Raw genomic sequence first — 25,465 nt, forward strand, 5'->3', positions numbered from 1 at the left:
TTAAAGAAATATACAATAAAGACTCTGAAATTTTGGAGCTTTATATAACACAAACAATTATTACTCCTACAAACAATGTAACTGCATTTTTTCAGTACTGTTCCTTGCACTCGCTCACCACTAAAGAACTCACCGCTCTGACAACCTGCCTCATCACTGCTGTCCAGACAATCACGGATCCCATTACATTGCTTCATGCCATGGACACATGATCCATCTCCACACTGGAACTCATCAGGACGGCATGTTGCCAGGTCTGAGGAAGAGAGTGCGAAAAAGTCTTCTGTTATACAGCTCTTTTTTATAATGACAATTTATTTCCTATCATAAAAACAAGGGAAAGAAATATTTATAATGCACCTTGAAGCTTATATAGGGCTACACTTGGGATATTGGCACCTTTGCGGTAACAGCAACTGGCATTGTAAAAAGATGGATTTGCATATAGTCTATACATTCCAGTTTTTTGAAAATAGTTGAACACCAGTGCTTGTGGTTAACAGGGAAACTATAACACAGAGTACACATTTCTAAAGCAATAACAACAAAGTACTAGGTTAGTGCACAAGGTTAGTACCCTAAACTTCAGCTATGGTAAAAGTTAAACACTTAGATGAAGGACAATGATGTGGCACAAATCTGAGCATGGGCAAATGAGGGTTTATATTGTATCATTATTATATTATGTATTTGCATAAGTCCATCTTCATGTGTAATGGCTGCAGTCACTTGTTGAAGCACTTATTCCTGGGCTCTGGTGATGAGCATTATAAAATGGTAAGTGGCAGCTCTTAGCTGGAGTATTCTCTATAAAAATGACATTTAACTTACGGCAATCCATCTCATCAGATTTGTCCTTGCAGTCTTCATCCCCATCACACCTCCAGTTTAAGTGGATACAAATGCCATTGTTGCAGCGGAATTCATGTTCCCCACATTGTGTGATAGCCTGAGGTTGGTTTTTTAGGCCACAGTAAGCCTCCGACTCGTCTGACTGATCATCACAGTCTGGCTGCCCGTCACACACCCATTTCTCAAGGATACATTCATTGTTCCCACAGCGAAACTCCTCTGGTTTGCAGGTAATGGGCAGGCATCCCCTCTCATCACTGCCGTCACCACAGTTATTGACACCATCACACACAAATACACTAGACAGGCAGGTTTTATTGTTGCACTGAAATTCACCAGAGGTGCAGCCTGAAAGAAAAAAAATAGTATAGTAATTTTTAGGAAAAAAGTAAAAAAAATATAAGGGCTACAAAATACAGTAAAAATACTTGTTGACGTTGCAATGCATATGTAGAGAAAATGCCAGGGAAACACAGGCAGACTGGACAAAAGAACATTCCAATTAAGAGATATCTTAGTAGCTTGAAAGAATTTCAAGGCTATGGAGGAGAAGATAGAATTTCATTAAAATATAATCTTACACACAGCGCCCTGACATGAGATACAAGCAGACAGGTCAGGATATCTTGCTAAAAACACATTTCACTTTATTTTCTTTAGCAATGTATGTGTAAGTATACAGCAAGCAGATAAAGGGCAGTTTGCTAGTTTCATTTCGTTGTGGTTTATGAGCACGGCCCACTTAACAGAAGACTCCCATTCATATCCTTCCTGTGAAGACAAACGGCTGGCTCTGCACAAAGCACAGTCATTTCTGATCATCTCAAGTTCCTGCAAGTCCAATGTGCATGGAAATCAGGTAGGCACATAAAGTCACAGACCCTCTTGTCTCATCTGAACAGTGCTTTTGTGGGAATAGCAAAGTGGGACAATAGTGCTAAGCTTGAGAAAAAAATCTGGGGTAAAGGATATTTCACACAAATTCAAAACCCAACAAGAAAAATATGGTATAGTGGAGATTTTAATCAATGTTCAGGCAGAAAATGTCATACCGTTCTTATTAGTATGCTTATTAAATAACTTTTGTAATCATATGTTGCTGCTGTAAACCAGCTAGTATTTTTGGAATGCAAGAAATGCACATATGAAGGGCCATCCCCACAGAAAAGAGATTTTTGAGAAATGTGGTAGGATAGTATACAGTGCATGCACAGGCACAGTGTAAACATGTCACTGGTGGTAGATGAAGGGAAGATGGTAAACGTATTTAATCTACAACGTGTATCATTTATCAAAATAAGAATAACCCTCACTACATACCCAGCAACTCCTAACAAATGGCACCTGGTGTTTATTTAGAAACGTACTCCAGAAATTCTCTCAAATGACTTTGCTACTTAAGATATGAAAATACCCGGGCTTATGCCACAAAAACCAAGGTGGTCAGCAATAGTTGCTAATGTGTCCCATAAGCACCATCATTCTATCTATCTATATATATATATCTATATATATATATATATATATATATATATATATATATATATATATATATATATATATATATATATATATATAATGCAAGGGGATATGAGCTAATATCTGGGTTTTGTTGCCAGACAATTTCTTCACAGTCGGCGTGGCCAATAAAAAGGTTACTTGTGTTATAGACTTTATGCCAGAACTGGCCAGCCTGGAGTCTGCTGGAAATTTATGTTCCTGTGGCCTAATCTGCCCAGTAACAAGAATAAAATAAGAAAGTCCCTTCAAGGGGGATTTTCTGTTTATATTCTTGTCATCTAGCTAAGTGAACAAATGTTGGTGAGTTTGTTAGAAACTTGGAAGCCCCTGTAAATGTACTGGTATGGAATCTATTATCCAGATTGCTCGGAATGTGGGGTTTTCCAGATAGTGGGTCTTTCCTTAATTTGGATCTCCATACCTTTAGTCTACTAAAAAATCCCAATATGATTGTTTTGCCTCTAATAAGGATTAATTATATCTTAGTTGGGATTGAGTACAATATATTGTTTTATTATTGCAAAGAAAAGGGAAATCATTTTTAAAATTTGAATTATTTGATTAAAATGGAGTCTATGGGAGATTGCCTTCCCGTAATTCCGATCCTTTTAGGTAATGGATACCATACCTGTAATGGTATGGGTTCTACAGTCTGGAATGCTTGGGAACTGGGGTTTTGTGCATAGATAGCTAAATTCCTTTATTTGTCACATACAAAGTTATACAAGTACAACCTGTAATGAAATGTACCCTGATCATTCCAAAACGATGTCATTTTTTTTAAATAACAATATACTCGTGCATAAGAAAAATAATGCAATAATGCTTATATACAAAAATGCAATGCATTAAACATCACATACTAAATATATATGTATAATAAAATGTAGTGCCATATTTTCCAAAAACACAGCTGCATTGTGCTTATAATATAAAAATACAAACTATATTTCCTACTGTGAAAAACTAGCAATATCCATAAATTTGAGTACAATGTGCATATATTGTAAACAATACATACTAAAGTGCAATGTGCCATATTGTTAGCAAAACAAAATACAGCAACCAGAGGGGTAACAACATCTAAAATATCGAAAGTATTCATAGATTCCTCAATTTCAAAATAATTAAAAAAACTAAAAAAAAAAACCTGCGGTGGCCTATCATGATTAAAGGGATACTGTCATGGAATTTTTTTTTTTTTTTCAAAATGAACCAGTTCATAGTGCTGCTCCAGCAGAATTCTGCACTGAAATCCATTTCTCAAAAGAGCAAACAGATTTTTTTAAATTCAATTTTAAAATCTGACATGGGGCTAGACATTTTGTCGATTTCCCAGCTGCCCCATGTCATGTGACTTGTGCCTGCACTTTAGGAGAGAAATGCTTTCTGGCAGGCTGCTGTTTTTCCATCTCAATGTAACTGAATGTGTCTCAGTGGGAGATTGGATTTTACTATTGAGTGTTGTTCTTAGATCTACCAAGCAGCTGTTATCTTGTGTTAGGGAGCTGTTATCTGGTTACCTTCCCATTGTTCTTTTGTTTGGCTGCTGGGGGGGGGGTAAGGGGGGGTGATATCACTCCAACTTGCAGTACAGCAGTAAAGAGTGATTGAAGTTTATCAGACCACAAGTCAAATGACTTGGGGCAGGTGGGAAATTGACAATATGTCTAGCCCCATGTCAGATTTCAAAATTGAATATAAAAAATCTGTTTGCTGTTTGCTGTTGGAGCACCTGTGTTTCATATGATAGTATTAGAAACACAACTCTCACCATAGTTACATAGTAGATGAGGTTAAAAAAATAATAATAAAAAAAAAAAAAGACATGCACCTTTAGCTGAATCCATCTCCTTGTACAATTGTATAAAAAGAATGCTTATTTTGGTACAGTTGTATTGTTACTTGCTTAAAGACATCCAAATCTTTTTTTTGAATCATATGGTCTGTTACAGGGCATGACCTGCAGAGCAAGGTGGTAGAAACCTGACATGCTGCTATTGGTCTTAAAAACCCAAATGTGTGCTGTGAATAGGGTCATTTATCTGGAAACCTGTTATCCAAATAGCTCTGAATTGTAGATAGGCCATCTGCCATAGACCTCATTTGATCCAAATAATCCACATGGTTTACAATTTTTCCATTTTCTCTGTAATAATAAACAGTACTTGATCCAAACTAAGATATAATTAATCCTTATTGGGAGAAACAACAGCTTATTGTTTTTTTTTTTTATATTTACATGATTTTCTAGTAGAATTAAGGTATGAAGATCCAAATTACAGAAAGATCCGTTATCCAGCAAACCCCAGGTCCCAAGCATTCTGGATAACAGGTCCCATACCTGTACAAGCATCATTCATGGTCAAAGCTTTTTTTTGCATTTTATTATAGAACGCAAAGGACATAACACATAAAAAAGCTTCAAGTACCTTTATACATGTGCAAGTTCCTTTTTTATTTTACAACATTCGTGCAAAGTAGGATTTCTTAACCTTTTCTTGGGGAGGGGGGGCAATGTACATTAACATTAATTAGTTTGTCTGTGATATTCTGAGACAATCTGCAATTGGTTTTCGTTTTATTGTGTCTTTTTATTATGGTTAGCACGAAACTAATATTGTATTTTTTTAGGCCTGTAAACTATGGGATGTTCCTTTTCAGGTAAATACTTACAACAGGTTTCTACTTTGTTACAGATACAGTATCTGACCTACCACGCATATGGAAACATATACAATTGTCAGAAGAAAATATAGTGCTGACTGTAACAACAGGAATTTCAGAAGATGGATCCCCAAGAACTAAACCAAAAGGAAAGGCAATAAACATCAACACACTAGTAACCACACAAAGGCCAATCGGGATTTAAAAAAAACAAAAAATAGGACATTTGTGGTACAAAGTCGAAGCTTTCAGTCCTCCTGGTGACCTCAGATTGCAGTTTCCAATATGTATCAGTGCTTGGATATAGGAGGAATGCAGGTCAGAGCCAAGCTTGACCCTGGCTCAGTCTACACAGTATTGAACAGGTTGCCCCAAGGAGCACAGCTGGGTGAGAGCATTGATATTCATCCAGAGAAAACAAATGAATTGGGGGTAGGAAAACTGATTCAAGGAAAAATAAGCATCAATGGCAAGTTAACTGGAGGGCAAATTGCTTTCATACCTCATTATCCAGAGAACATCATTGGACTGATACAAATATTTGATCTAGACATGATTAATATCACTATGAAGAAAAACTGTGTTAATGTAACCCCAATAATGATTACAGGTGATGACCCTAAAAAAATCAGGCAACCTTCCTTAAACAGAACACTGATGAACAGGGCAAGCTCTGTGCTTGGAAGGTGGGAGAAGCAGGGAATCATAGAAAGGGCCAGAAGCCCATGTAACTCCCCTGTTTATCTGGACAAGAACCACAATGGTCAATTCGAAATTCAATTCAATTTTCACCAGTTAAATGAATGCTCAGAAGCTATACCAAGTATGGAAATACACAGATACAACTCAATAGCTAATATCACTTTGGGGAAATACTACTCTTTTATAAAACTGCATGAAGGGCAATGGCATATTCCTCTGGATAAAGCCACAAAGTACAAGACAGCATTTACATTCAGAGGAATACAGTATGTCTGGAACCGGTTACCAGAAGGATTTAAGAACACAACTATCATACTCCACAAAACTCTGGGGCAAATACTGGATAAACTGCCTGCTGAAATCAGAAGAAGAGTGACCTATTATATGGATGTCATACTCATAAGTGGAAGCACTGAAGCTGAATGTCACAAATTCACAGCTGAACTCAAGAGCCACCTGGAAGATCATGGTTTTGAAATTCACAGAGGAAGCCTCGTAGCCTGCACACCGGTTTTGCAGTTTTTGGGAAGAGAAATACATCCAGAAGGAATCAAACTTGGCAGAAATTATTTGCAGAAAGTGCGAAATATGAAATCTCCTCAAAGTTCACTGCATATAAAGCAGTTACTTGGTTCACTGGCTGATGCAGCAAAACATACTCCACGGTTCAGTATAATGTGTAAAGACCTAAACAGGTTCCGCAGAAAAGGCACCCGATGGATTTGGGGTCCCAAAGAAGAGACTGCTCTGAGAACATTACAAATGCAAATCCTTGTTAACAGAATGCTGGTTAATGGGCTCCAAGAGGGGGAGAGATGCACAGTGCGAATATATGTGCATGGTGAAGAATGGGAAGCTGAAATCCTAAACAGCAAGATGAAACCATATCAGTATGACTCGGGGATATGTAACTGCAACAAAAATGAGCAAAATATTGGAATTCAAGAACTGATGGCTATGAGTAGATTTTGGAAAAAGCACAAGATAAAAACACAATTACAGGACAGAGAAATCGAATGGAGAGTTACAAGCCCCCTAGTAGCCCAGTACCAAAAAAATCCAGAGAGCATTCATGTAAACAAAAACATCGACCTTGAATTTCTATTTGGTCCTAACCATAAGATCATAGTTCAACCGCCAAATGCTCCACTATAAGTGATCCTAAAGTAGTACCGTATATACTCGAGTATAAGCCGACCCGAGTATAAGCCGAGGTACCTAATTTTACCTATGAAAACTGGGAAAATTTATTGACTCGAGTATAAGCCTAGGGGAAGAACTGGCAAAATAAGTTTAGGGAAGATCAGGTGTCTTTGCTGTTGCCCAGCATCTTCATTGACAATAATATGGTATTCCCCCAGATTCAGATTTCAGTAAAGAAATCCTCACGGCCCATTTGATCTGCCAACCCACCCACCCACCAATGAAGAAACAGTAGGCTTGTTTAAAGATCAACTTTGTAGAAGCGCAATGCTTCCTGTTTTTTCTCACTGTGTCTTCATTAGTGCGGAGTAAATGCAGTTCAATCAGCAGTCATGGCTGGCAGGGGAGTGTTTTTGTGAGACACAGTTCATAGCAATACACATAGCGAGCAGACACATCTTTTCCATAACGCTAGCTCTATCTATCCCTTCCTGTCCCAGTAAGATCCTTGTTTTGAAGAGCCCGGGTGCGGACAGCTAGTGACTAGGCCCCAAAACCCCGAGGCTGAAGTTACAGCTTAGAGCAGCGCCGCCTGCTTTCCTTTGCCTGTCAGACCCTGCTGATGTGGGCAGGCTTAGACGAAGACCAAGCCCGTAATAAACCTGCACGCTCAAAATGGATATGAGCATGTGAAGCTGATTTACCATGTTGGTGCTCGGCTTCCCGGTGAGTGGCACTTTCCGCTTTCTTGGACTCTCTGCGATATCGCTCATGCGCAATGAGGCCGCGGCCTGCGGGAGAAGGTGAGAGGGGACGCCAGGCACGGGGAGGCAGTGCGGGCCGCACACACAGGCAACATTCTGTCCGCACAGAGAAAGGGGCAGCGATCTTTAAACACGCCTACTGTTTCTTCATTGGTGGGTGGGCAGGTTAGGCAGAACAGACGGGCCGTGCGAATTTCTTTACAAGAGTGCTGCGCTGAATCTGGGGGAATCCACGGACATGCAACCTAGCGGATATTAAAGAAGCAAAACGGTAAAAAAAATAATGTTTTCCTAAAATGCTCACTCGAGTATAAGCCGAGGTAGACTTTTTCAGCACATTTTGGATGCTGAAAAACTCGGCTTATACTCGAGTATATACGGTAAGCATGCAGCACGACACTTCATGACAAAGTAACACATACATAGTGAAACCACAATTTTACGTTACCCGATTTTACGTTTTCCCTAATTGTACACAATTTTTGTGGTCTCGCCAATGTAGAATGCATAATGCATTTCCCTGACTTTACATTTTCCCTGATTTTACACCATTTCTTTTAGTCCCCTGAAAAACATAACAGGGGGGTTCCACTTTAGATAAATTCACACAGCATTATAGCTTGCAGCTATTTTATAAGGTTATTGTGTCAGTTATACCAAATGTCGCTCTGCTTGCTCTCTGCCAAGAAAGTACCACTAATTAGAATTATAACAGCGTTATAATTCAGAATCTAAGTTGTTTAATAAACCTTAGCCATAAATACTCATCATTAACTGCTTTGTATTAAACACATTTCTTAAAGTGGACCTGTCACCCAGACACAAAAATCTATATAATAAAAGTCCTTTTCAAATTAAACATGAAATCCAATTTCTATTTTTTTATTAAAGTGTTTATAGCTGTTGTAAGCTCATTTAAAAATATCAGCTGTCAATTATATATTGTCTGCCCCTCCTCTATGCCATAGGCATGGTTCATTATGATCACTATAGTAGATGCTGATATGTGGTATAACGTGGCAGTTATCTTTTGGCATAGCCGTGCAAATATGATTATATTTCTTTATATCAGGGATTCTAAATCTATGAGATGGAACCCAAAAAACGTATTTGGGGTGGATCACCATGACAAAAAAATAAATGTATAAACTAGCCACTAACCAAAGTGTACAGACCATTTTTTGGGTTGCAAAGCTAGTTTTATGACTATCTTTGGGCAGGTTATAACACTGCTTTATATATTAAACCATGTTACAATGCACACAAATCCAGATGCACATCATTTGTGTATAGACAACAGACCACACACAAGATTGCAGCAAAACTGAGGCACACTGATATCTCATCAGCACTGTTTATGTTTTAATAGTAACTAGAGAGCAAGCATTTTGTCCCAGAACTGCACTGAGTGCATGAGTAACTTCTTTGTCAGTCTCCAAGTGAACAGCGATAGAAATTGTATCTGTAATTCCAGAAGTTTTCACTAGAGGGAGCACTGTCAGTGAAATACAAGTGGCATGAAATGAATCTGTTATAAGCCATAAGATTTAAGGGATAACCATAAGAAAGGAAATATTGCTCCTACATGCATTGTTGTGATAAACGCTTTTCAAACCTGTAACTTTTCTGATTCGACCCTTACTTTACCCTGTTTTGTGTGCACTTTCACATATACACTAGCTCCTTGCAAGCATGCACGCACAACCCTAAATAACATAACACTTACTGGCTTTATCATCACATTCTGTGGTTTTTTCCCACAATGATAAGCAATAGTGCTCTCTCTTTTCTTACACGTCCTAATGTGATAACTGCAAGCAATCATATCTGTTTTCTATGATGTGTCTGTGACTTGTATAAAGCAACACAATAAGCTTTAGGGAACAAGGCTCGTATAGAAACAAAGAGAAAGGACACGACAGAGAACAAATATTTCAGAGGGTAAGGGGTTAATGTAGAACAGTGACTGACCACTGGGACATATCACATGACTGTGTCCACTCGATCATTTAATAATCACACAAAGAGACGAGAGGCTCACATGTGGGTCTGTCCCCTATCAATGCCTGTTGCCATAGAAACCAGGATGTGGAAGCCATGGAGATGAACAGCATAGGATGGATGTTAAAATCCCTAATCCCGTTTAAAAAACCCTTAACAAAAGCACATATGCAGCACACCAGCACTTCTCAACAGTGATCCAGGCAAGCATTTCCCTGCACCAGCTAGATGCCCAGCAGTGTTTGGGCACGCTCCCGATCATTTTAATCCAAAGGTCATGCTTAAATGAACAGAAACCCAGCTGTTACAGAACTGGCTTCTCATAATGTGTTGACAGTTCATATTAACACATAAATAAAGCACAGCACTCACTGACTCTTGTTATTATTATTATTAACATCTGCAATGCTGCAGCCATCTTCAAAAAAGCTATATAACGAAACTAAAAAAGATCATTAGATTTAGGAATTCTAATGATCATTAGCTTTAGAATTTAGGCAAATTTAGGAATTTTGCACAGAATCGTTTGTATGGCTGTCTCTGATCTATATAAATAAAGGGGCTATAGATTATTGCCACTCCAGTTCCTGATAATTTACAGTCAGGAGGTCAATCGCGAGTGCCTGCAGTAAATTTGTTATGTGGATGTCAACAACAGACCATAATGTCCCTGGTATTTAACAGCAAGCCATAAAAGGACTATATACCTTGCATGCAATGCACTTGTGCCAGCGCAAACAACAAATTGTGGTGCACACAAAGAATTTTGTGTGAAAACACACCATTTTTTATTAATTGTGACCGGAGTATACAGTTTTTAAAAACTGCACACAGTTTAAAATAATTTTTTTGCAAACATATCCAAGAAGGAATTAGAGGGAACATTGCTTGCATGTGAGTGAAACTTTTCCACATATTGGTACCTTATGTGAACAGTAACTATGAGGACCCAGGGTCGGTATGGGGGGCCCATATTAATATAATGTAGTGATATTAAAAATCAATCTGCAACTGGTCTTCATTTCTTATTTTTGTGGTTTTTAAATTATTTGGGTTTTTAGTCCAGCAGCTCTGTAGAGTGGAATTCTAAAAGCTATCTTGTTGCCAGGGTCCAGTTTACCCCAACAGCTAGGAAGAGGCTTGAATTAGGGATTCGAAGATAAATCAAGGATGGCCTACAAAACTATAGTAAGTGTATAAGATCGAAGTTATAAGTAAGAAGGTACATTACGCTACAAAGAAGCATTCTGCCCAGTCATATGATCCACATGCTCACAGGACCAGAAACTTCAATGAATACAAAGTTCCCTCTAATTCCTTTCATTGTTCCCTCTAATTCCTGCTTGGCTATGTGCTCAAAGAAATCTTTTTGTGCTCACATTTTAAACTTGTGTGTGAATTTTTAAAACTGTGTGCTTAGGTCAGAATAAACGCAAAATTTTGTGTTTTCACACAAAATTATTATTGTGCACCACAATTTGTTCTGCGCACTGGCTTCAAAATTTGTATGCGCACAGCTTAGAGTAAACAGTGACTCATTTACACTCAACACCAGTCATTCTTTTTCAAGAACTTGAACAACAAATTCTTGGGATTTAAAGTCTTGATTTATAATTATAGTGTGTTTACATATTTCCCATATTGAAGCCTAACTTTAAAAAGGTTCATGGGCCAGATACAGCCACCAAGAGATCTGCAGGGCCCCATGCTCATTAAGGTCTTCATAGATTTCTTGGTGTTACGACCACTTTAAAAAGTTCTATTTGTTAACAGTATAAAATAGATATTTTTAATCATTACAATTTTTTATGTTTTGATTAAAATTAAGCATTGGGGTTTTGCGGTGGTTCTGTCTCCCCCACAGCCATGTGTGGCCAGTCAAATCATACACATCAGTGAGTTTCAATGAGTGGCTCTACTGCTGGGTGTTGCAGTTTGTTAATCATTGCCAAACATCCAATATTGCTCTAAAAGGAACTGACATTATGAGCTGTCTTTTGAAGCCTCTATATAACCAAAAAAACAGAACTTGTAAGGGGCATGTGATCTCATGAAAGGCACGCACTGAAGGTTACAAAAGCTGTAAGACACTAAGGGCCCAACTGATTGATTTTCTGTATTTTACTAGGTTTCAATGGTAAACCTTTGGTTAAAAAAAAAAAGTGAATGCTACTGCTAAAAATGTTTCTGCATTCCCCAGTTCAAATGATAGTAAATCAGTATACACACAAAGGAAAGTTGCATTTCAGTAAATATTCAGATTTCTGCTGCATTATCACATAGGGAAATACAAATGAATGGGTATAGGGGAAAGCGAGGTGCCGAGCAATAATGCAATCTTATGCAATATATGTGCAGCTGCACAGGGCCATACAGGCTGGGGGGTCTAGGAAGCCACTTATCTTTTTTTTAATGATGGAGAAGGATCCCAAGCACAAATTCAGCCCAGTGGCCCCAAACTGTATGTCTCTCTCTCTCATTCATCTTTCCTCCCTATTAATAAAATTCGTTTGCAAGCCAGGTCAGTAAAAAAAAAAAATTTTTTTTTAAAAAAAAAAACAACAGGTTGTCTGCTCAATTACATTAGAGGGAACTTCAATGATAGAGCCTCGGTAATCTATATTTGATAGACACATGCATCTACGCCTATCTTGAAAAACTGCTGGGTAAAGAATGTGTAGCATTATGTGACAACTCTGCACTGTCTGAGCCTGTCCCTAACAATCAGCATTCAGTCAGTATAAAAAGCTCTATCTGGCAGTAGTACATGAAACATATATGAGCTGCGTTGTGATGTATAATACAAGGACTGCTGCATTACAAGTGATCTAACTGAGGCAAATTGCCAAAGACCTGCAGACTATTCATCCTATTTCATATCTGCCACACTATTTTTAACATCCATTAACACCACCACTGCCAGAATACAGCTATAAATACAGTTGTTCAAACGACAACCTTAAATCAGTGTTTGAGTATTTTTCTATACAGCAAAAGAATAAGGATCGAATTGGGGAATTTATCAAAGAAGATAGCTGTATCAGTTTGTCTGTACATATACAAATGCTTGGATCGGTTTAGTGTGATGTTAATGCTCAGAGCAGCTCAGCAGCAACACTGAGCACTGGCATCCATCTGAATCATTAATACTCAATGCAATTCACAAGTGGGGATTAACCATTTTTACAATCAGCCCCACCGTCTTTGTTAAAGAGGAATCCATAGTATAGACTCAAGACAGGCATTAAATGGAGGTTTCCCTTGTACAATCCAACACAATTCACAAAATGCAGCTTGAATGTTAAGGCACTGTCACTTTGTGTATTTGATTAAAGTGGTACAATATATATATATATATATATATATATATATATATATATATATATATATATATATATATATATATATATATATATATATATATATATATATATATATATATATATATATGGGTTCATGGTGAGAAATTAGGTATCCTTTTTCTACAGCCTCAATTAGTTTTTAGGGGCTACTTAAAAAAGCAGGAGGAGGGAGTCAAAACACTGACTGTTTCACCAACAGGTCACAATATGAGATTCATTTAACCAAACTCAAGTTAAACATTGGTGGACCGTGGGCACAGTTCTCGGCCTCAACCTTGCATAGCAGGTGCATATAGTAATATAAACTGATCAGTTAAACAGTTGTAATGACCAACATACAGAAAAATATTCCACTGTGACACATTGATGGTGACATATGTAGCACCTGGGGAAGACAGGTAAGTACAGGGATTCTATGCTGTACCATCTCACACAGCACAATAACTTTTTGGATGTATAAAGGTTTTTATAAAAGTTATGTAAGTCTCTTTGATGCGACTAGTTAGCGTGTTTTTTTGACCTTGAAGGTCATACAGTTCAGATATATGGGTGGAGTGTCGTGGGTTTTAGAAAGCTAAGCCAGTAATATGCCTGCCCTTTCACTGTGCTCAAAGAAATTTGCTTTATTGAACAGCATTCCCCTTTTGGCTTTTTGTTTTGGCTTTTTTTTGTAATAAAGTGGTATATGCTACTTCTGCCTGTCTTAACAATTGTAAATTCTGTGGTCTAGGGTCATTTTGTATTTTGTATAAGATTATCTTCTTAAAGGGGTTGTTAACCTTTAAATTAACATTCAAAATGATGTGGAGAGGGCTATGCTGAGACAAATTGCAACTGGATTTATTTTATTAGTTGTTGTTGGAGTTATTTAGCTTTTTGTTCAACAGGTTTCCAGTTTTCAATTTCAGGTAGGGTCCACACTACCCTAGCAACCATACATTGCAATGAATAAGAGAGGTCCTGAATAGAAAGAGTATTAAAAAGTAGCAACTATACATGTGTTGCCTTACAGAGCATTTGTTTAAGGTCAGTGACCCCCATTTGATAGCTGGAAAGAGTCAGAAGAAGAAGGCAGACAATTTAAAAAATATGAAAAAAAAAGATCAATTGAAAAGTTATTTATAATTAGCATTTCTATAACATAGTAACATTTAAAATAAGAGTGCAAAAGCTTTGAGTAAAAAATACAATTTCATGGACCAATCCATCTAATTATGGCCATACTCGCTAGATTTGTTCAGGCAATTTGGCCACCTTTGAACATACTTCCTAACCATTTCGGCATTTTGGTCAGGTCGAGCTCTGGTTTCAAGAAGCTGTCCTGCAAGTTGCAGTTAATCTGTCCACACCAAAAATATCTACTGCCTTTGCACTTTTTGCAGTTTGGTCATTTGAGCTGTCAGCCTGAACAAACAATAGCATTTGGCCATCCATCTCTATGTATGATCAGTAGTATTTTATTTGTGAGCTAAGCAGATTGGTCAGGTGAGCTGGCCAGTGTATGGCCACCTCAATATTCTTTAGAACTAGGATGGCCATGCTTTAGAGGTGTAGGGAAAGAATTGGACAAAACTTACTAGTGGGACAGTCCTTCTCATCTAGTCCATTCTCACAGTCTTGTTCTCCATCACATCTCCAGGATACTGGGATACATTTATTGCTTGGTCCCCCACAGCTGAACTTCTGTGCAGCACATACCTGCTTTGCTGTGGCAAAATCAAATTGACACGTTAGAAGTTCAAAGGGAGAAAACAGGTAACAGAGACAGCTACAAAATGAAAGAGAAAAAAAAAGCCAAATGAAAGAAGCAAAGAAAGACACTGCACAGTGACGCAAATTACTTTAAAGAATATAAAGGAACCAGATCAGCTACATAGGGAATAGGCAATAACATTATGTTCTCTTTTCTTTCTGTCTGGATTAGAGGATATCCTCTCAGTTTGAACTCCTGAGGCAAACAAAGTCAATGTAATCATACAGTTTTTCACATGTATACACGGGGGTATTTATTCTCTATGTGCTATGTCCTCTGGCATGTTCTCTGTCAAGAGTTTCTTGTCCCTGCACAAATCTATTTTAATAATCCTCTATGGACAGCAAATGCAAACATTAAACACAAACTGAGCAAAAATTTATCTTGCATTCCTATTCAGTTGCTAGCACTTTTCCTCTGACGTTAAGGGAAAAGGGGAACAAATTATTTTCACAAATATGTTTGACATATGAAATGCCTTATTTGTTAGCTTCATTATTTAATAATTTATAATTATTTTACTTGCTTCGCCACCTAATCCATATACAACCAATACTTATACAATTAGTGGTAGTGTGTTGGGGGGCAAATTATTTATTCTAAGATTGTGAAGCCAGCACTTCACAATGCAACTGCTTTCAGATAAACTACTGTTTCTCCTACTGCTGGTGCTGGAAAGGGAGTGTAGTGAGATCACTGCAACTTACAGTGCAACAGTAAAGAGTAACTGAAGTTTATTACAGCATAAGACATGTGGCTGAGGGGACTTGGCAAACTAATAACGCGTCAGATTTCAAAATTACATGTAAAAAAAAAATCTGTTTGCTTTTTAGAAACAGATTTCAATGCAGGATTCTGATGCATTTTGTAAAAAACAAAACATGTTTTCATGTGACAGAATCGCTTTAATTGAGAAGGATTTGGGGGATTTTGTGGACAACAAACGGTCAGTAGCTACTAATGCAAGTATAGTGCTGCCTTGCATAAAAAGGGCATCACCTTTGAGTTTAACTTGTAGCATGATAATGTAGTATGTAGCAGAGTGATATTCTGAGACAATTTGCAATTGGTTTTCCTTTTTTATCATTTGTGGTTTTTGAGTTATTTAGCTTTTTATTCAGCAGCTCTCCAGTAAGCAATTTTAGCAGTCTGGTTGCTAGGGTCAGCATTTGTTTTTTAGATGGGGTTAGTGACCCCCATTTGATAGCTGGACAGTAAGAAGAAAAAAGCAAATCATTAAACAATTATAAATAGTAAGTAATGAAGACCAATTGAAAAGTTGCATAGAATTGGCCATTCTATAACATACTTAAAGTTAACCTTAAGTGAACCACCGCTTTAAGAGCGAAGGTCTCCAGTAAAACATTTTAGAAAACATTTGCTATAAAATTATTTGTTTATTGGAGTTATTGTTTAATATTGTCCTGTTACACATACAGTAAGTGTGTATTTTTGAATAACATTTTGGGATCTAACTTCATTTGGTTTTTAATCTATACACTGATTAGTTTGATAACTTAAAATTTAGTTTGTGTTCACGTCAAGCATTTACGGTATTCATTTTCAGGATAGCGGTCAGTAATGTCAGAAAAAGAAAAATGGCTAAAAAAAATATGTACATACAAACACTTCGTATGAATTCTTGTACTCTGTAACTGATTTGCCTACATTTCGGGACTTGCCTGTACATGACACTTGTCTCTCTTAAATCTGGCTTAACATTCTGTTGAGCATTTCAAAAATTAATTCTGGCCACTGCTGGTTACAATCTGTAATCCTGCTATCTTGCATTTACCCTTTATTCTAAATTCAAGTGTTGATGTGTTCCTGCTTTATAAATATGCACCCCTGCGTGACCTTTTCAAAGTAATTTGCTCTGTAAATGTAATTGCCCTATTTCAAATTGCATAGCTGCCCCCACTGCTATACAGCGGCTTATTTATATTAAGTATACTCAAGGTTCTTAAGCAAATATACAGTTTTTACCAGTTCAGGGTAACAGTATTTAATATCACACAAAAGCTTTTTTATTTCTTGGTGTTGCTTGTGCTTTAATACTACAATTACTTGTGGGTAAGTAAATACGCTGCACATTAGGTAGGGCAAAAAAACAAATAATAAATATAGGAATATAGGGCCAATGACACAATGTCCAGCTTTAAACATACAACCTGGTGGAACAGATTGTGCCTTTAACAGCACAAATCAGAACTCAAAACACCAGACAAGTTTATTCAGTGATGTGTCAGTTATATTTTGGTTTGCAGTTGCTTTTGTATTGATTCTTCTATCAATGCCAGATTGATGGATAATTGATGATGAGCAACAAAGTAGTATCTGTTAACTGTGTTACAGTCATGTTTTTTACTTTTGAATGTTTTGTGTGTTAACCCACACACTTTTTGCGTCCTATTTTAATGCATTTGAGCTACATGTTCATTATTTTTTGTTATACATCAACAATAACCCTTTAAATACTAGTTAATATGCTATGTCTACAGTTTAGAAGCTACCCTTTGTCTTGAGGTAGACGAGAAGCATAAATACACATTAGAAGTTGTATCTTGACTTTGCAACGTTTTATGCAGAATAGAGGTGATCTGGACCACTCCTACATTAAATGGTCTGTATACCTATGAGTACTTACCACTACTGCAAGTGGCCTCAGACTCATCACTTTTGTCAGGACACTCCTCCTCCCCATCACATTTCCAACGTGCAGAGATACAGTGACCATTGTTACAGGTAAACTCATCTTCTCCACATGTTGTTTTAGCTACAACAAGAAAGAAAAAAAACAAGATCAAATCTTGTTGAGAACAAGTGCATGCGAGGAAAAAAATGTTGGAAGCTTCGTCACCCTATGGAGGCCCACTTATCAACAGTCTCATTTTAGTGGTTTTAGAGGTTTTGAAACCATGTATACACAAATGCCACGCAATCCATTAAAAGATCTGAATATAAAAGCATGAATGAAAAAAAGCTGAATGATGCGTTAAAAAATATGAAACCTCGAAAAACTCTAAAATTTCACATAATTACTAGCGAAAAAGAAAAGTCTCAAAGTCTAAATGGCTAAAACCAATAGGCTTTCTGCAGCTCCCAATGACTTCTATAGGACCTTGAATGCTTTTACTTTTAGTTTTGTATTAGCGTTAGTTGTGGTTTTTACACCTATATCTCAAATTTGTAGTTTTAGAAAAAAAAATTTTTAGAGGAAAAATATGATTAGCGAAAAAAGCAGACATACAAATATTATTAAATAGGCCCCTTAGACATTTAAAGGGGTGGTTCACCTTTAAGGTAACTTTTATTATGATATAGCACGGCCAATTCTAAGCAACGTTCCAATTGATTTTCATTATTTTATTTTTTATAGTTTTATAGTTATTTGCCTTTTTCTTCCAACTCTTTGCAGCTTTCAAATGGGCGTCGCTGACTCCCTTGTAAAAAGCAAATGCTCTGCAAGGCTACAAATGTATAGTTATTGTTTTATTACTGATATTCAGGCCTCTACTATTCATATTCCAGTCTCTTATTCAAATCAATACATGCTAAGGTCATTTGGACCCTATTTACCAGTGCTTAAGATTCAAATTGAAGAGCTGCTGCATAAAAAACTAAAATTACTCAAAAACATTCAAAACTCCTTGACGTGTCTCTTAAAATTAGTGCACGGACATTTACTGAACACACCAAAAAATACTGTAATGTGCCTTTCGTTCGAAGAGCATCTCTTATAGTATTTTTGTACTTTTTCTTGTACAACTCTAATTACACTGGTCTTACCATTTACTCTGTTTTAGTTAAGTGTAGTAATCACTCCTCCCCATGGAATCAGTTACAGATTTACAGAAATATTATTAAGAGTAGTAAAAGTGCAACAGTGCAGACACAGTTACCCCCCCATGTGAGACATGTTTGCTAGAAAGTTCCCTTTTATGCAAGTTTCTTGCTTGCCTGCAAGTTACCCAGACAACAGCTGCCATTGGAATACAAATCACTTCTTCTGCAGCAAACTCTAGTCTGAATGCAAATGGGAGAGAACACTAAGTAAACAAGGAGTCAGTGGTGTCAAAGCAGACAATTATACCACAAACAGCAAATATTTCTACAAATGCCCCCCAATATAAGTTTCACAAACCTTCAGCTGTTGTATAAAGGCCTCAGCACAATGTTGCTAATAGAATTGAAACTCCTCATTTTATCATCTAATAACAATAGCAATGTCAGGATAGTCCTCACATCACCAGTGTAACCCCATACGTGCTGCAAAGAATGCTGCTTTTTAGACATAATTCACTGAAGAACTTGTTTCCTAGCACTACATGCAGTATTTCCATTCATTGGCAATAGATAGGGAGGTGTACTGCCCAACCCAGATCACATTTTTCATAGCGCAGTTGACAACAAACGTAAGCTGCATGTCTTTATTTTGCATGCCTATCTAAAACATACATAAACACGGCTATAATGAAATTCTCCTGACTCTACAAACTCAATACGCAACCAATTAAGACTTATATACAACTTAACTACAGGATAATTTAGAATTTTTATGGATTTTTTGTGCTCCGCTTATTCAGCACAGCACATGAGAAACGTTGAATTAGGCTCAGCAGATTCAGTTTGTGGAGGATTCATCATTATTAGTAGTGATGGGCAAGTCTGACCTGTTTCGTTAAAAAAATTTGCAAAACTGAGAAAATTTGCCGAAATACCTGCAACTCAATTGCCCTATTCATTAGGGATGTGCTGAATTAATAATTTATGGATTTGATAAATTCTTACCAATATTAAACTATTAAGATAAAATATATTTTAAAAGTCCATGATCTGCTAACAAAAACTTGTTACACTGTCCAGAGCTTTACGTCACGTGCCTTTAAGGGTTCTGATTTTGTTCAGTTAAACACTAATAATTGTCTAAATCCTGCAAAAATTTGGGGATTTAGTTGAATCCTCTGATCACCTGACAGAAGTTAAAAGGACAAGGAATTTGAGATTGGTTCTTTTTGAAGAAAACTGTACCAGCCCAAGGAACTTTATTAATCTTGCAAATGAGAAGTACTGTAAGATAAGACCATTTTACTTTAATATGCATGCACATGTTTATGTTAGAGGGGGACAATTGGAAGAGACAGGCGAGATGGCAGTGAAGAGCAGCTTTATAAAGTTTTCTGGGCTGCAGTTTTTTTCCCCAAAAAAATGGCACTGGCCCAGGGTAAAAGAACAGCAATTGAATTCACTGGGGTTTTAACATTCACATGATAAATCTTCAATTATGAACAAGTATGTCAGCAGCCTTAAAATATATGCAAGATGGCGAAAATGAGAACAGAAGAAACAGCTAGGGGCACATTTACAAAGCTCGAGTGAAGGATTCGAATAAAAAAAACTTCGAATTTCGAAGTGTTTTTTTGGCTACTTCGACCATCGAATGGGCTAGTTCGACCTTCGACTACGAATCGAACGATTCGAACTAAAAATCGTTCGACTATTCGATCGTTCGATAAGTACTGTCTCTTTAAGAAAAACCGACCCCCTAGTTCGGCAGCTAAAAGCTACCGAACTCAATGTTAGCCTATGGGGAAGGTCCCCATAGGCTTGCCTATGTTTTTTGGATCAAAGGATATTCGTTCGATCGATGAATTAAAATCCTTCGAATCGTTCGTTTCGAAGGATTTAATCGTTCGATCGAACGAATAATCGTTCGATCGTTCGATCGAAGTATTAGCGCTAAATCGTTCGACTTCGATATTCGAAGTCAAACGATTTTAGTTCCTGGTCGAATATCGAGGGTTAATTAACCCTCGATATTCGACCCTTAGTAAATGTGCCCCAAAATCTCTTTAAATTGAGTTTAATGGTTAAAGATCAAACTCTCTTCCACACCAACAAAAGTAATGAATGGAAAACTTTTAACTTAAGGAAGAGTGGTTGGGGGATAGCCCTTGACTATTCTGCATGTAATTAATGAGTCCTAGCCACACACTTTTTATTAGACACATTTATTTACTGTGTTAGAGACCCAGTTTTCCATAATAGTAACCCAGCATAATAGCAGATAAATGGAACCAATGTTCCTTCCCTCATTAATGCCTTAATAAATATTTCCTTAAGATGTAAAGCACCAGTGTCTGGGCTTTCATAGCTATTGACACGCTTCCGCTCCAGTCCCATAATCCTTGTTACCAGCCCATTATCTTTAGTAGTCATAGTGATCTGGCACTTAGCCTTTATTCAGCCATGAATTAAAGTGCTTATTTTTATGCTGTTTTCACAAGGACCTTCTCCTGTTCCTGCTTTCCCTTTGTCCTTACGGCCTTTTTGTGTAGCACTATAACTCACGAGAACACAAAAAAAAGAAAATAAACATCCATGTTCATACATTAAGAATTATACTTATATTCACTTTCTTTGCTTTCGTTTTAAAAAAAGTCAAACAAAAAACATGTATCATTAGCCATTATGTCTGTAGTAGTTAAGTATCTATAGATAAAGCAGATCCAAGTTAAGTCTTTTAGTGCACGAACAAAAATATTGGCTGGTCAGCAAATAACTTAATTGTAGGAGGATTTTTTCCCTGGAAATTTTCATTTCGGATCTGTCATAATGCAACTGATGCAATGACAAAAAAGTTCACTTAAAGCAGAAATAACTAATGCAAAAAGGTTGTACAGGTATGGGATCTATTATCGCTATTTCCCAAGTAGCCTTGTCTGCCACCACCCTTAAAGTATGAAGATCCAAATTACTGAAATATCTGTTTTTCGGAAAATCCCAGGTCCGGAGCATTCAGGATAACAGGTCCCATGCCTGTAACAGGTTTTTATCCTATGTAAGGGATTGCCTAACTACAAAACAATGTAATATCAATTCATCCACATTTACACAATAAACACTACTCCCCATGCCTATTTCATTTGGATGCATCCACTTACATTTATTTACATAGCACTGCTTGTATATTCAGCACTGTAAATTGAAACAAATTGATGGAACTGAAAGGTACTAATGAATACATTTAACATATATGAAACATTATAATGGTTTTACAAAGGCACTTCTTTAAGTATGCAACAGCATAAGAGCAAAGCAAAATGTACTTGATTTCTCTATGTAGTTATTCTTTTATATAAATTTCAAAAATCTATTTAAAATGCATATGTATTTGGCATAGCGTGATTAAAAACAGCATAACAATTGGAAAATAATTTTTTCAGATGACTGCTATATTCGGCCTTGGCATTGAGAATCAAGTCAATGAGTATCCAGCTTTGCTCTAGATTTAATTCAATGACAATTCAGTTCCAAACTTCAGTAGAGTTTTTACATGATAAACCACAACATACATTTTTCTTATAAAACTGAAATTGGTCTGTGTTCTATAGAGGTTTAATGATATTCATCCAAAGCACTCATGTCCAAATGCCCTGTATTTTGCATGTATGGCACCAAAAGCACCTTTATGAATAGAGTAAGCATGTAAAAATTTGCTTTCGGTTTAGTGCCTTGCACTTGCAATGTCTGTGGTGGAATTGCAATGGATACTTCAAATTAACCATAACCGTGTGATAGCATTCTTTTCATTTATCTGTCACAAGGTAAGAGTCTTATAAGCTGCCACCTAAAGCAATAATAACGTTAGTAACCAAGTAGGACATTTCTCTCTATTGCAGGTTTTCATTATGCTGTTTATTGTGATGTTTCCTGCAATAAGAGATTTAGAAAGACTTGCAAATTTGCAAAAGGAACCAAAATAATATGTGAACCCTGACAAAATGCTTCACTTAGCAAATCAACCAAACAATATCAGAGACATCAGCTATATACTTAATACAGAATGAATAGAAATCCCACTATTTAAGAGCAAAAGTAAGGTTAAGGTAATCATAATTTAATATACATCAGAATCATCATTTCAATCAACAACCTAAAGATGCTACCAGATTAAACTGGGAATGCTCAAGACTAGTTTATTCAATGTGATGGGCTAACATTGGCAAATCTGTGGAATATCATTACAAATTATCATAAATGGCAGGCAACAATTAGACCGAACAAATATTAAGCAGGGAACTGGCTATATTTGTATTATAAGAATAAAATCTCCATAATGCAAAATGTAAGAATCAAATGCAGCTTTCAATACTGTGTTACTGTGGGATAAGCAATTAGATTGCACTGTAATTAGATTTGCACTGGCATTGCTCCTTTAAAACACACGGCTCTAACACTTGCACAAGAGGATATCATACTGGATGGCTGATGGCAAGCTCTGATGTGCAAAAGGGTTTTAAATAGCTTCACAAAGTGCATTAGGAGTAAAGGTGGCCACAAACTAGCTGATCTTCAAAAATATATTGACAAATGGCCTACAGACAGAAAAAATGGATAACAAATGAGTGTCCATACAAGAGAATGGCTGCCAGAAAGTAAAAAGAAGCAATACATTACTACTTACTGGACCAGGCTTAAGTACAGGACTGATAACACACCTTCCACCTCCAGACACCCCCTTACATGGCAAGTAAGTGCAAGTGCAAGTGCAAGTGCAAGTGCAAGTGCAAGTGCAAGTGCAAGTGCAAGTGCAAGTGCAAGTGCAAGTGCAAGTGCAAGTGCAAGTGCAAGTGCAAGTGCAAGTGCAAGTGCAAGTGCAAGTGCAAGTGCAAGTGCAAGTGCAAGTGCAAGTGCAAGTGCAAGTGCAAGTGCAAATCTCGCACCTCATTCCATACCATACCATGACAGTTGCGGGTGCAAAATAGTTGATGCATTGTGGGCAATAAACACTGCAATCTGCACCTGTAGTTTGCATTCTGATCCACCATATCATCTACTACAGAGCTATTTTCCCTTCCCAAAGGCATTGTCTCATTGATATAAGGCAAATGGCAGAAGGGTCGTTTTCCCAGCTGGAGTTTCTTCAGGATCAATCTGTGCCGAAATCCATGTTTCCACATGGAAGATCGCTCTGTGTGCACAGTCAGGATCAGAAGACAGCAGATTAGCGTCTACACCAGTGGAGAAAATTATCCATCTGCTATTTGCCTAAATGCTGTTAAATTGGTGAGTTAACAGAGAATTCCCTTCACCTACCTACAAGGTTTGCCTGTGGAAAAGACAGAACTGACATAGAATAACATTCTTATCATAGAATAACCTAGTAGCAATAATAAAGACAAACACAAGCTGCTACATATAGTTCCACACAGCAACACTTTCATCCTCACATATGTTTATATATGTATTTACGTGTTCTCTGTGGATGTGTGGAGACAGACTGATACAGACGTTACTGGCAATAAAACAAAAGCATGTCTAAAAGCCTAATGGGGAATGTACTATGTTTCCATTGCAAATGCTAGCGACCAAGATTTTCGACTTCCTCACAAAGTTTGCAAAGTTTGCAAACATGCGTAGTGTATGTAATAAAATGTCGTAATCGCAAAACGTTTTTTTTTTGTGTCAAAATATTCACAGTAACTCTATAACTGTATCTGTAACTTTAGACATTTGAAACAAAACAATTACTTTAGAAAAAAAAATAGGTTTCCTTATGAAGAAAAAGGCATAATTGGAAGACCTGTGGAGTAGGTTGAATTACCAGGAAAGGGTACTATGAATAATAATTTGAGTAACAAACCATTTTCAACTCATGCACCTCCAGTCTAATTTATAAAAACAGCGATGCAAATTGGTTTCAATTTTGTGTACGTCTCTCTTGTCAATAGCCTCAATTGTCTGAAACAATCCCCACTGACTTCTATAGAAACTAGTAGCTTCTAATTCCTTTTTGCAACTTTTTTATTTGATTTAAATTGTGACTATATTTGAAGTCCTTTTTTTTCTCAAATTGAAAAATGATCATCATGATAAATTCTGACCAATTGGTCCCTAAAAAAAATACATAAATAACCTCATAGCATCAGTCTGGTTTGGTCCATGACTCATTTATAAGTTGATATGAATGACTTTTAGCCTTTATAAAAGCTGTGTCAGTGCTATAGAAATAAAGCATGATAATATAGTGACTAATGCACCCCCTAATGTAAAATGTAAAAGGATAATATACTGTAAGTCACAGAGGAGTTCCATGTCCATATAAATGCACAAGGCTTTTATACAGATCATAGAACTCTGAGGTGACTTCTAAAATCCTTTTTTTGTTGTATTTTACAACAGGGGGTACTTTATTTGTTAGAATACATACATTTCCAAGATTCATGTGAAACAAACAAATGACATCACTATGCACTGTTTATAAGGATATAATTTACAGGCTATTCATGGATCGTGTGTATTAAACTGTAATAATAAAGATGTTGCTAGTGCTTAGTGATTCCTAAGAACCATATCATTTGCCATACAGTGTCTCCCTATCAATATATTTTGCTTTATAGGTCTACTAATGTGTAATATAGGAGAATTCATGAATATGTGACAGATTGTTTTTGCACATACTATGCAGGTATGCATTTTTATTTGAAAACAGAAGAAAATGTGAAGTTTTTCGTATCTTGCTTCTGTGCCTCAGATGGAGCATGCAAAACTGACAGAGAAATGTGATGTTAGAAAACACGAAGAAACTAAACAACACCCAATTTTAAATAACATATAATAAAACAGCACCTATTATTTAATCCTAAATATAAAATATTTGTGTGGTTAGTGCAATGTAAATTGAAATATAAAAACAG

General features: G+C 36.8%; 1 protein-coding gene across 1 annotated transcript in view; it reads right to left on the minus strand.

Annotated features, from left to right (window-relative positions):
* Nucleotides 1-25,465, minus strand: part of lrp8.L (LDL receptor related protein 8 L homeolog) — a 78,866-nt gene that overhangs the window by 12,687 nt on the left and 40,714 nt on the right. The window contains exons 3-6 of the mRNA XM_018258447.2: nt 17,413-17,541; nt 14,590-14,718; nt 832-1,200; nt 134-256 (exon numbers count right to left, since the gene is read on the minus strand). Coding sequence (XP_018113936.1) covers nt 134-256; nt 832-1,200; nt 14,590-14,718; nt 17,413-17,541 — 750 coding nt within the window. The remainder of the gene's footprint in view (nt 1-133; nt 257-831; nt 1,201-14,589; nt 14,719-17,412; nt 17,542-25,465) is intronic.

The sequence above is a fragment of the Xenopus laevis genome, chromosome 4L, assembly GCF_017654675.1.
Source record: "Xenopus laevis strain J_2021 chromosome 4L, Xenopus_laevis_v10.1, whole genome shotgun sequence".
NCBI classification, from domain to species: Eukaryota; Metazoa; Chordata; class Amphibia; order Anura; family Pipidae; genus Xenopus; species Xenopus laevis.